This window comes from Sinocyclocheilus rhinocerous, unplaced genomic scaffold (genome assembly GCF_001515625.1).
Source record: "Sinocyclocheilus rhinocerous isolate Xijiao unplaced genomic scaffold, SAMN03320098_v1.1 scaffold827, whole genome shotgun sequence".
Lineage (NCBI taxonomy): Eukaryota > Metazoa > Chordata > Actinopteri > Cypriniformes > Cyprinidae > Sinocyclocheilus > Sinocyclocheilus rhinocerous.
In genome coordinates this window covers 11,038-24,584 of record NW_015633173.1, presented here as the reverse complement: position 1 = coordinate 24,584, position 13,547 = coordinate 11,038, and the positions used below count along the sequence as shown (strand labels likewise).

Below are 13,547 nucleotides of genomic sequence, written 5' to 3'. Positions count from 1 at the left end.
GGCGGCGGCGGCAACAATACTACAGCGAGAATAAAAGTTACACCTCTTTTCTTTGCGTAAACATTTGGGAGGTGTTATGTAAATCTTCCCACACAGTGATGTAGACATGTGGGGGCGTGTTTAAATGGGTTTGAGTCTTTAGTCTTTGCAACTTTAGGGATCTTATCTATTCACGAACAGCTTGTAACACTCCAAAGAGAAAGGAAAACTTGAAATCGCATCATATGTCTTACAGTTAAGTTGCAGGACACATCAAAGAGCCATGTCCTTATCTCACATCAAACCTATTATTAACAAAATTGCATGTGCCAGCATCAAATGAAAGGATGATATACCTAAATTAATTAAAAATGACAGGCGGGTGGCAGGCGTCTAGAAGCTGGCAGCCAGCGCTCAGGTGAGGGAGATTCTTGTTTAATCACTTTAAGCCTCTCCAGGTTCTCAGGAATGGATGAGGGTGTAGTATGGCATGAAAACACTTACCTGGCACTGACTCAAACAGGTGTTTGGAAATGGAAACTTGTCTGTCTACATTTATTCTTTAAAGGGGACGTTTCTGGGTGTGTTGCCGGGCACACAAGGACAAATTAGCTTATGGGGTGCAAGTCGGGCACTGAGTGGCCTTCCATTCCCCAAAGGTTCTCTGGGAAGCCTAATGCTATAAAGCGGCTTTATTTGCCCGCCACTGGCCTGTTATTATGTCTTGGTCTGTTATTAACAATATACTACGCAGGATCAAAGCCATGGAAAGAGGAGCAAAGGAAACCTATTTTTCCTTCCCCACGAGTTTTAAAAATACGCTCATGGAGCAGTCCAATTTTGAAAAACCGTCTCCGTTTACATATCTACAGCACCATTAGCTAATAAAAATCAAGCAAATTTGTGATTGTGTTTCTAACAAATTATGACACTGAAATTTAATGCTATGATTTGGTTAATATGACTGACAGACCATTACAGAAAAATTATAATTTCAGAAAATAGCCCTCCCAAAATGAAACCCCACTCGTTACATTTTCTTCATCTGTGATTTTCATGAATCTGATTAAACTGTCATCCAACACAGGAGTAAATTCACAAAATTTACAGCAATTTTGTGCACATTTCAGTGCAAAAACCTGCATGTTTTTCCACTAACCATCCGCAATACAGTTAAACCAAATGCTAAACTGAAATAAATTAAAATTATGTATATTTTTTAAAATACAAAAACTAATAAAAATTACAAAAGCACATAAAATTACTAAAAATGAAACAATAAAAATATAAAAACAAAAGCTAATTAAAAAACAATTAAATATTAAAACCATAATAGCATATAAATACAAAAATAACACTGAATGCAACAAGTTTTTTGCATTATGCGATGTATCAAGAGCTGCTATAGAAGAATTTAGCATAATCTGTTATCATTTATAGTTAGTTTTCTCTTTCAGGTCTTATACTGTTATGGCAAAGCAGCAGTTAAAAAAAAACAAGTTAGTTAAAGTGTGTATTTTTTTTCAACGCTTTAAAATTAATGCCATTTTTCCGGAAACCTGTCTGAAAACAGTTATTATTTTTGCAGTTTTGCTTGGTGGCACATACACGTGGTGCAGTTAAAATAGTGCTGCACCATGAGTATTTAAATTATTTTTAGCACAAACATGCTTATTTTTATGCAAATTAGATTCAAATTCAGCTTGTTCACCAAATTCAGTGCCATTTGTCTGATGAAATGTGGTCAATTTAGTTTTTAGGAGACATTTAAAAAAAAAATATAGATTTAAGAGTTTTTTTTTTTTTAAATATCTCTTAAAATATTTATATTTTTAAGTAGTAAATTTTAAATATCTTTCAAAAGCTGTATAAACAAAGTTGCATTATTCACACAAATCCCCATCCTTCTAAATGTGCAAATCATCATAAAACACATGCCCACCCCGCTGCCCACTGCAGTGTCGGACGCGAGGGGTAGGGGGCGCACCTGCTGTAGGGCTGAGGCTGGAGGTTACCTGGGAGGCGTCTGGGCACATCGCTGATGGACGGCAGCCCTGTGGCCCGGCTGGATGAGAGCGGGGTGGTGGAGTGCACGGACGGGGAGGCCATGGGACTCAGGTACGATGGGTACGTCTGGTCATATGACCAAGGTGGGGAAGATTGAGCCTGGCGTGGATCTAAAGGTACAAATAGAGAGAAGGTCAAAGAAAAGTAGTTACAGGGATAGTCCACCCAAAAATGAAACCTCTGTCATCATTTACTTACATGTTGGTTCAAACCTGTATGATTTTCTTTCTTCTGTGGAACACAAAATTTGAAATTTCAAGAATGTTGGCAACTAAACAGTTTCGGTTCCCATTAACTTCCATTGTTTGGACAAAAATGCAATAGAATCAACATGTTTATTTATTTATTTATAGGTTTTAGTGTATATATAAATATATATATATACAGTATATACACATTAATATGTATATGTTAATTAATCAGTATATATTATCATTAATTAAATTCAACTGTTCTATTTATATTTGTCTGTCTCATATAGAGCCTTTGTGTGGTTAGCAAATACAATGTGATCCCTTGGGCAAAGCATTTAAATGAAGGCATTCTCAAATGTTTGTCTAAGATAACATATTTCATGCCTTATAATTCAAGCTTTCTGTCATGCCAAGTATCAATTTTAAAGCAGGCAAATAATCGCTAAAGTCAACAAAATACGGTGCATTCATTCTCAGATTCAGTCACTTGGCTTGCACACAGTACAGTAACAGGACCCAGAGTACAGGACATGCGCTCTCAGAGCAGTAATTAAGGACAGGTGATATCCTGTTCTCTCACAATGACACAACGCACTGCCTTAGGCTGTCCGCACTCGGTTTCCACTTGTCCATCATGTTGCAGTGTGCGATTTCAGCTTAGATAAACCACTTTGTGCTTAGACGAATAGACATTACTGTAACGGTGACAGACACCAGATATGCTGAAATGCTTGGGAGGATGAGTAAATATAATCACTGTAAGTGAAGACTTGACTAAAAGAAACAACAATTCTGACTGACAGGTTAGCGGCGACTTTAAGTATCATTTACTTCATTGATGTGGTTTTACGTGCAGATGATATCAATAAAACATTTGTAAATTAACATTGCCTGCGTATTTGATGAATTACAAGGAACTTTTTAAACATTTTAAAAATAGTATAGTCAAAATAATGTGTGTGTGTGTGTGTGTGTGTATATCTATCTAGAAATAATTTTTTTACCTTTTTACCCAAAATTAATCAATATTAATAGTAAATGATTAAATAAATAAATAAATATACCCTCTATGAGAATGCAACAACTGATATAAATGTATATATGTTGAAACTGCTTTGGATAAAAATGTGTGCCAAATGCATAAATGTAAATAATTAAATATTACATCCATCCATCCATTCTCCAAACCGCTTGTCCTCGTGGGGATGCTGAAGCCTATACTATAACAAATATTTCATATACATTTTATCATTTTTGTGCATTTTATATATACAGTATATATATATACATATATATATAAATAACAAAAATATCTATCTATATCTATCTATCTATCTATCTATCTATCTTTGAAATCATCAGGATGCACCTCTCAGAATAGAAGAGAATAGAATAGAATCTGCAGTGCTGTTCAATCTCATACCTGTTATCTGCGTCTGCCCCTGAGGTGTGAAGGAGTTGGGGCTGCTAAGTGAGGGCCGAGGCGTTTGTGTTGGCATGGTAACCCGCATGGTGGTCTGCCGGATACGCTCCAGTTCACTGAGACGGTCAGAGAACAGTCCGGCCTTCGGCGAGTCATCCAGCTTCGGCCTGTGCCCTGCAAACAACAAACTGCCTTTAATTAAAAAAAATTCTAAAATTAAAGAATGTACACGTTCGTTGTTGGGCATAACTTGTATTTACATGTTTCTAACATGACACACCACAAATGTGTCACATATCACAGCAATATGACTTGCACTTCTACTTCTCAGGGGCTGCACGTAAAAACAACCAACATGTAGTCCGATTCACGAGCAAATGATTCTTATGAGCCAGTTCTTTTGAATCATTCAAAAAGACTAAAAAAAAAAAAAAAAGCAAATACTGGACTGAGGTAATTTGAGAAATTAATTACCGCATTTGCAAGCTAAATGTATTCAAAACAATGATTTTAATGTAATTATGTAAGTGTTAAATGCCCAAATATTTCAGGTATTAAAAGAATGATGTGATGTTTGGTTATTATTATTATTAATTAACAGTTTATCAAGTGAAAGAAATTACATGAAATCCAAATTGTTTTCTAATTCACTATATAGTATGCAATTATATAATTTAATCAATGTGAAAAGGGTCAAGTGACACCATCTAGCATCTTAAACATACAGTAATTGCATAAATTATATATATATGATATTATATAACAATAACAATAATGTTAGCCAGTCTATGATGTGTATGTACTGTATGGCATAGGTTTGACTATGAGACAGGTGTTCCATGTCCCCTCTTTATAGGAGCTTTCATTATGCCCCATGGCATTTAAGTCTTTCAAGCCACAATCTACCGTGACTCTGCCATATGGAATCAAACTGAATCTAATTTCATTTCCATAAAAAAAGTTTCAAATATTACATATTCCATCTCCTTAAAATATCTATTAATCTGTCCCATCAGGGTGGGGATTTGGCTTTGACAATGCAGTGCTATGCTTGGCATATAATAACATTTTGTTGGCACACATGAACACTCAAACCTTCCCAGACAAGACGAAACTCATATAATACAAGACTGCATGTGCCTCCTCTGAGCACAATGCATGATGACACTGTCCAGCACCTTTCTGGAAAGCTATAACAAGAGCATTTAAGAGTCCATAGCCTCAAGTCTATTCTCTGCAAATTAGAGAGGGATAAGACAGCAGCGCGGCCCAATACACAACTAGCCCCTTTTTCCACATTAAAACGGCTCAGTGGTTCCCTCAGACTTCAGCAGTTTTTTGGAGAAGGCCATAAAGTAAATATCAAACAGGAGAAAGAGAAAAACTCCTGCTGGAGTTGGCAGCGATCCAGTTGGCACCGACAGAACACGTTACCTCTATATCTTGACTAACCAGCCTGTGCCAGAAGAACAAAGAGAAGCTGCAAACACTCAGTAAAGTTTCATAATCAAATCGTTAAAGTACTTTAGAATGTCTAGAATATAAACTACTGTATAAATCAGTATTAAAGGTGAAGTGTCATTTTTATTATCTTAATATGTAAAGATAGCTATAAGTAATTCATAGGTGCTGCTAGACTGTATTTAGAGGAGCAATCTTTCAATCTTTCATCCCCCCCAAAAAAAATCTGAGCTTAACTGTCAGCACCGTTACAAATCTGTGATTATGTGATTTCTCTTAGTTCAGTGTCTGCAGTGAGTTATCTGAGGTTATTTCACTCTAAATTCTCCACTTACAAGGGCATTTTTGGTGGGCGAGACTATCTGTGCAGCAAAAAAAACAAAACACTTTGGTTACACTTTATTTCGATAGTCCACTTTAGACATTCTATTAACTATAAGTAACTTTGTAACTACATGTCAACTAATTCTCAGAGTAGACTGTTAGGGTAGGTTTAGGGTTAGTAGAATAAGTTGACAAAGAAAGTGTTAGAAGATATTAAGCAGACAGTCTACTAATACTCTACTAACTGCTAGTTGACATGTAGTTGCAAAGTTACTTACTGTTAATAGAATGTCTAAAGTGGACTATCGAAATAAAGTGTTACCAAAACTTCTTAGTCATACTTATTCTTACTTAGTATTTTATTTAAACATTCAAGATACATTTACTTAAGTATCCTGAGAAGTTTCATGAATTACTTAAATATCCTGAAAAGTTTCCTGAATTTATTATTAAAACAAGCAAAAAAATGTCAAGGGGGTAAGAAAAATAACCTTGTTTTCCCGCTGAATTAACTTTATGTACTTAACTAACAGATCTTTTTTTTTTCTTGTTGTTTATGTATAAACTCACTTGATTTTGATGGATTTTCACAAAACAGGTTTTCACTTCACACGATGTTAATTGATGGACTGGAGTGGTGTGGATTATTGTGATGTTTTTATCAGCTGTTTGGACTCTCATTCTGACGGCACCCATTCACTGCAGTGCATCCACTGGTGAGCAAGTGATGGAATGCTACATTTCTGATGAAGAAACAAACTCATCTACATCTTGGATGGCCTGAGGTTGAGTACATTTTCAGCAAATTTTCATTTTTGGGTGAATTATTCCTGTAATATCTTAAGTCACTTTGCTTTTCAAATACATATATATAAATGTAAGAATATTTAGATATTTGTACTGGAAAACAAGACAAAAATACTGAGTAAGAATATATTTTTTCCAGTGTATTTTACCAACCTATGTCAGAAAAGGTGTTTGAGAAAGCTTTTTAAAAACATTCATTCATTATTTCCATTTGGTGCCCCAAATCGTTCAGAAATTACACACTTCATCCTTAATATCATGTATGTCTTCTGTAGAAGCATGAGAAATTAAAATAATACAGTATTTCATCACAATGAAAACATTACAGCTAATGGAAAAATCATTAGTTTGACTCTGAGTGTAACTCCGGGACATTGCAGCATTGCACTCCGCCTTTGAACTTGCGAGCAATGTGACACATATGTAAAAGCTAAAAGCTAGCATTACTCAACCTCCCAGGAAGAGCAGCACTTGAGCAAACCATACCTTTTCACACAAAGCCAAACTATATTTTTTGTGACAAGCTGAATCCAGACAGCGATACTAACATAAATCCTGTTGGGGAAATAAAACAGACAAAGGTGTGCTTTGTGCGGCTTAATTTCACAGAGATTCATATGAAACATAGTGTTCTGTGCTCAGAGAGACAGTGGACTCTGATCTCCGGTAAATTTAGAGTCTTCAATGTGCATCCCTACTGATCCAGCCTCCCTAAAGACAGATTTGCAAGGAGTGATTTTTACATTTTTCTGGGAGTGTTGAGAATCAGAGCAGAAGTTACAATAAGACCACATACAATTAATAGGAATTCCAGAGATGAATTTGCAAAACAATGAGAATTTTCAGCAAGAGTTCTGGAATGTTAAGTGGCTTGTTTTTGATTCTGTCTGTCAATAAACTACATTTTGGCATTTTACAATACTTATGTGGATATTTTGGATGAAAGTAACTCAAAAGTAACTCAAAAGTAGTGTAATGCATTACAATTCAGAGAGAGTAATATTGTAATGTAACTAATTACTTTCAAAAGACAGTAACTAGTAATATATAATGTATTACATTTTGGAAGTAACTTGCCCAACACTGGTGAGGAATGTGTAGCCACCTCGGTTTGGATAATGTATCCGGTTATATTTACTCACCCAAGAAGTATCTCTTGGGGGTGAGGGCAGCCAAGTGGTTAACAATCTGGGCTGCTAAGGTTTTAGGTTCAATCCCAACAGTGTGGATAAAATATAAAACCAGGAACGAGTGTTAGAAAGATCACAAGCACCTTTGTACTGTTCTGTTGAGCTCGACAGGTTGCCTCAGGGCAGCTGTCACTGGTCCTCTGAAGAACCTCTGATCAAATATAGTTAATAACTAAATAATGGTCTCTCCCACACATGCATGTGAAAAGCTGTGACAATTATGAATCTTTTTGTATGCTTCTGAGAAAAAGTTGTTGGCTGGAGCTGTGACTTAGTGGTTTTGTGTCTGATTTGCAACATTTCTTGCTTTTGTTTCTTCCACTTCTTCCCTGTCTACTCTCTATTTTTCAATCAAAACTGGGGAAAACACAGAAAAAGGCTAAAATAAAAAAAACAAAATGAAACACAAACATGTTTGAGACATTAATAGTTATGCATGTTGGAAAGCTATGACAATAGATAGATAGATAGATAGATAGATAGATAATCCACACAAGCAATACAGAATATAAATGCAAATGCACAGAATTTATTTTTTTTGCTACTTGTTCAATTTACTTAATTACAATACCAAAGCAACACAATTGCTACACATTCTGTTGTAACTTTTTTTGTGTTGGGACTACATGAATATTTGCTGCATTAACTGAAACTGGGGATTGGATTTTTAGTTTGGAATCTAGTTCAAAACTAAAATGTATGTTTAAAGATTAAGATCAGTTAGATATTTTGAAGAATGTGGGCATCCAAACAGTTGATGGTCCCTATTGACTATAGTGTGGAAAAAACAGTTTGGTTACCCAGATTCTTCAAAATACCCTTTTTGTGTTCAGCAGAAAAAATTAAGTCAAGGTTTGGAACAACTTGAGGGTGAGTAAATAGTGAAAGAAATTTTCATTTTTGGGTGAACTGTCCTATTAAAAAGTTTTAGTTAAATCAAATATTTTTTTCCAGTGTGGTTTAACATTTACTTACAGATCCATTAACTTACAGATAGTAAATGATATGTGCATTTTGTGGTTTTATTGCTGTTTTAACTTCATAATTAGTGTAAGTGGCTGGACCGATGTCCATGATAATTTTTTTTTTTTTTGCATTTTTCAAAATTGAGAACTTACCCCTGCTGAAATGCAGGCTTCATGACTTTAAGGGTCCTAAAATATCTTAGTGACAGACAGTGAGTACAGGAATGAGCACAGGGACATCATCAAGGAGAGGTATTTAAGAGAGCCAGGAAACCAGATGATATCACTGCTGGAGGGAAAGTCCCAAAAATTCCTGTCATCCCCCAGCCAGTGGAGTGAGATTTTCGATAGCTAGCACTTCCATGTCCAATCACAGAGCGGAAGCGCTAACACATTCATTCCAGATGTTTAAATGGCCCTGTGGGATGTGGCCCAGTCTCCAGCTGACACAGAGCTTATCTCAGGTTGAGAATCACAGAGTAAAGAGAATTATAATGGAGTAATTCCTGCTTTCAGGCTTCCTTTGATGGTAGGGTTAGTGTGTATATGACCACACCAACTGATCCACGAACAATGGGGAAAAATTGAGTGTGAAATATGTGATCCGAGGTTTCTTGGAATATTAGACGAACAGCATGAGAAGCTGTTTGCACAAGTAAATCTAAACAAACACTAATGATCCAATAACAAATTCTGATGGTAATGATCAATAGACACAGGAACTCATGAATTTCTGATGAATGAAAAGTCACTGTCACCGTCAGAGTCAGTTCAGCTTTGATTTTATTTTATATGCAATTTTCCTTGTGCAAAAATTATATATATATATATATATATATATATAATTTAATATAAATAGAATTTATTCTTCATTTATTAAAAAAAAATATATATATAAGTAATTTAATTTAATTATTAGTTTATTAAATTATTAATTGTTAGTAATTTAAAAATTAGTTTGCATTGACGATTAGTAATTTCAAAGAACTGTTTTCTATTTCAATATATTTTAAAATGTAATTAATTCCTAACAAGTGTTTTCCATCAACCGTAATATTTCAAGAGAATAAATATTTGAGAGAAGGCTAAAATAGCCCAAAATATCTTCACTATCTGTCTCCATCAGTGATGCTGTTTCACCTCAAACAAACATTGGTATATGACAAGACTACCTGTGGGTGAGGCCACTGTAAATGTCACAAAAACATCTGCTGAATGTCATTCTAACATCTGACAGGGAATATTTTAGAGATCTTACAGATCTCCCCCATCGAATAGTCGTCCGGGCGACGCACATACAGCAGCCCGGAAATTATGGAAATTCATCACCGGCCGTCATCAACAGGGTTTCTGAGAAAGTCAGCGGAAGAACGGAATAAACTGGAAATTAAAATTAGAGAAAGAGAGAGGGGGAAGGAGAAAAAGGAAAGTGGGAGGAAAAAGCCAGGCTGTTGTGGAGTACTGCCAGGTGTCTGTGTGGTCTTTACATTTCAGCATTTAGGAGGCAAGCCAAGCAGAGAAGGGGTACAGAGACACGCACACACCAACGCAAAAGGTCCTCGGCCCTTTTCAAACCGCAGGCACACTTCTTCATCACCTCCATGCGGATATGAAAGCAGTGTGACTCGAAACCGGGCGCCATCAGTATTTCTCGACTTCTAATGATGCAGCACCGATGTACGCAGCAACTATCCAAACCAGACGCAAACACACACAGCCTGAGCCTGCGACCTCGCGGTTGGCACCTTCACACGCAGCCTGAATGGATCGAGCCTGCGGTTCTGGTTTTCTCTCCTACTACTCTCTTGTTTTGGTTGGTTTTATGTGAGCAGTTCCATTGTAAACTTAACTCGCCCCAAAGTGACGCCTCTGCTAAGCAAAACCCACTTTCTTTTACTTAATTCACTGTAAGCTTCAACAATGCCTATCAGTCTTGTGTGGTCCGTTTTGAAAGGAGTGCCGCACGACGCGCCGAAGCTGCCGTTTTTGTTTACTGTAATATCAGCCGCTGTTATTGCTAAGGCTAAATTATTATCCCCTTTCAACTTGTTGATGTGTGAGATTGTCAAAACAATGAGACTCATGTGTCAGATTTGGGATTTTTGCTTCAAGCAAATCCGCTTGAAAAGGGATTTTGAGCAGGTTTACTTGCTGTCTCTGCGACGACTGCCATTTGACTGCTGTGCATAGACACAGATGCATAGAGCGCTTCCTAAAGGTGTTACACAGAGTGACAGTCTAACACTGAATCCATAATTACACAGGGCCCCCAGTGCAGGTATGTTAGTTTAACCTGCCCCACCCCGACTATTAGATTAAATGACGCTTAATGAGTGCTATTAGGAGTTAGTGTGTATACAAAGACTTAGACACACACACACACACACTTCATGGAAGCAGCAGCAAACCACAAGCAGGCATATTTAGTTAAACATTTTTTTTTAATTTTCTTAAAAAAAACAAAGCAAAAAAACAAACAAAAAAACCTGGTACTAGCAACATACATGTCATGCATATTATAATTCACTTTCTTACCACTGACTGCACTGTTGGAATTAATAAGGCACAGTTTAAAGTAACCAATAAAATGCTGTTTTTAAGTCACATGACATCTGAGCCCTGTTTTCTTAGGTCATCTGTACGAGGAAGACATGCCCCCATTAATTCCGCTATTTCTGTACATTTTTAAATTGACATTGTTTATAAGTTAATGAAATGTTATTCAAAGATCATAAAAAAGCATTAAAGTATAAAACCTGAAAGTTCACTAATCCTGGAATTTTTATGAATAGTGGTATCAATAATATTATTGAATTTTTATTTTTATTTTTCATGTGTTTCATGTGTTGACGAGAAATGAATGCATGTTTTAGCACAATATTGAAGGGTAAATTAATTATATTTAAGTCATTAAATAGAATCCATAGTTCCAAATGTATAAATATATCAATTGATTGCTACTGAATATTTAGCTTTGCCATCACAGGAATACATTTTATTTTTATATTAAAATAACAGTTATTTTAAATTTGTAATAATATTTCACAGTATTACTGTTTTTATTGTATTTTTGATCAAATAGATGCAGCCTTGGAAAATAACAAACTTCTTCTTTTAAAAATACAAAAATCTTACCTGCCCCAAACTTTTAAACAGTTATCTATATAAATTGTTTTGTTTTTATTAGTGCAGTTATTTTATGTAAAAAGGGAATAAATCAAAGACAAAGGTGTCTAGTAAATTAATTTAAAAAAGAGGTTGAAACATCCACCTTGCATCTTAAAAACTGTACAGTTCTTTGTGTATGTGTTATACAGTATTGTTAACTTCATTCAGATGTTTGTCAGCTTACAGAATAGCAGCCATTTAGCAACAAGTAGCTACGACATACCCAAGACGTTCTTGCAATAACGTTTAAAATAACAAAAAACCCTCTCCATAATTCAATTAAAATGTTACGAGAGCATGCTTGCACTGTTAAGGCCTGTTCACACCATGGACGACAACTATAAAAATAACGATAAAGATGTAGTTGTAAAAATCGTTCTCAATATTAAAGGATAGCAGAGTCCACACCACAGCTATAACGATAAAGACACAGAGAAATTATATCGCTGGAATTCACGATTTTTTTCCAGCTGATGAACGCTAAAAACATTGACACCCAATCAGAATCACTCGACAATTTAAAGCGGCAGACGAGCGTGCGCTTAGAATAAACAGATGATATCCTCCGCTGGTGTGGACGCTAATATAGTTAGCTTTATAGTTATCGTTCTTGGTGTGAACGGGCCTTTATGATACAACTGCGACAAAACAACAGCTGTTTGGACTTGCTGAGCACTTCTGGCTACCAGAACGCCTCACGTGTGAGCCAATCAAGAAGAAACTCACTGAGAGACGTCTGTCACAGTCAAATACTCAACGCTCTCGTTGTCTAGCGCTTTCCTGGCCCTATTGATTCACAGTTCATATGGCACCCATCAAGATCTATTAAATACACAAACACATTAATACACTTCCTGTACTGGATATCACCCTCAGAATGAGGCCTGTGTGGTGGACGAAGAAAAACATGACCCAAATGAACATTACAGCCACCCGTATTGGACCTAATGAGGATATTTTGACTGAAAAACTAATCATTTTATGTACAAAAACATGTTACAGTTATTTCTATGATTCTCAAAATATATAAACACAGAGATGTTCCATCAGGTGTTTGGCTGACAGCACACTGTAGGCATTGTCTGAACATGCGAGACAGGCCTCTTCTTTAATTACTTGCTCATTAACACCAATTTGAGGTTTAATGAGGCAGAATTGTAAATGAGCCGTTCTTCGATAAAATCAGGGTGAAAAAAGTGAAATTATTAAGAGGGCACGTGTAACTAGTCCCATAACGATCAGTGTCAGTGAACACATGGACATGTGCACGTGCTCAGAGCGCAGGTGATGTTTGACCAGGACTCTGTTCATTTATTTCTGTGTTCATTTATTTCTCCCTTGTCTCTGCTTAATTGATGCCATGCTTTGAGACTCGTTTTAATTGCAGTTAGTGTTCAGAATGTGTCCAAACACCTGCAAAGATCCTGTAGTTGCTTCAAGACGTTGACATTTGAATTGTATCTATACTGTCATATTACCTACTATATTTGGTGAAAGAAAGTACAACATTTCACAGCTACATTGTTCTCATGTGATGTCACTATGCTGGTCACATGACCTCATCATGTTGCATGTTGTTATGTTAACAATTGTGGCTAGTAAGGGAAGGTCAAGTTCAGTGCCTTGCATTATGGTAAATGTAGTACACTGTAAGACCAAATAGTAAATCTTTGATAAAGGAATTGGGTTGTAATTACTCAAAAGAAATAAAAACGCTCATTCACCTCCAATTTTTTGAGTAATTAGTATAAAAATTTAATTTTAAGTTTACAGCACTCAAATGCTTTCATTTGTTTTTGGCAGTGTACTCAAATAGTTTTAGTACAATCCCGTCTGACGTCACGCACGTGCTTACGTGCTCCGCCCTCAACTAGCTGCTGCAACTTTTTGAAAAGACGCCATGTTGTTGTTGCTCGCTGACTCGCTTCGGATTTTATTTTATTAAGTTTGCAATGTGCGAAAGACTAAA

At 36.0% G+C, this 13,547-nt stretch overlaps 1 protein-coding gene across 1 annotated transcript in view; it reads right to left on the bottom strand.

The window, feature by feature from the left end:
• LOC107743311 (runt-related transcription factor 2-like) overlaps positions 1-13,547 on the bottom strand; it is a gene marked incomplete at its 5' end in the record, with an annotated part of 27,483 nt that overhangs the window by 4,062 nt on the left and 9,874 nt on the right. The window contains 3 exons of the mRNA XM_016556484.1: positions 1,995-2,156; positions 2,245-2,277; positions 3,664-3,837. Coding sequence (XP_016411970.1) covers positions 1,995-2,156; positions 2,245-2,277; positions 3,664-3,837 — 369 coding nt within the window. The remainder of the gene's footprint in view (positions 1-1,994; positions 2,157-2,244; positions 2,278-3,663; positions 3,838-13,547) is intronic.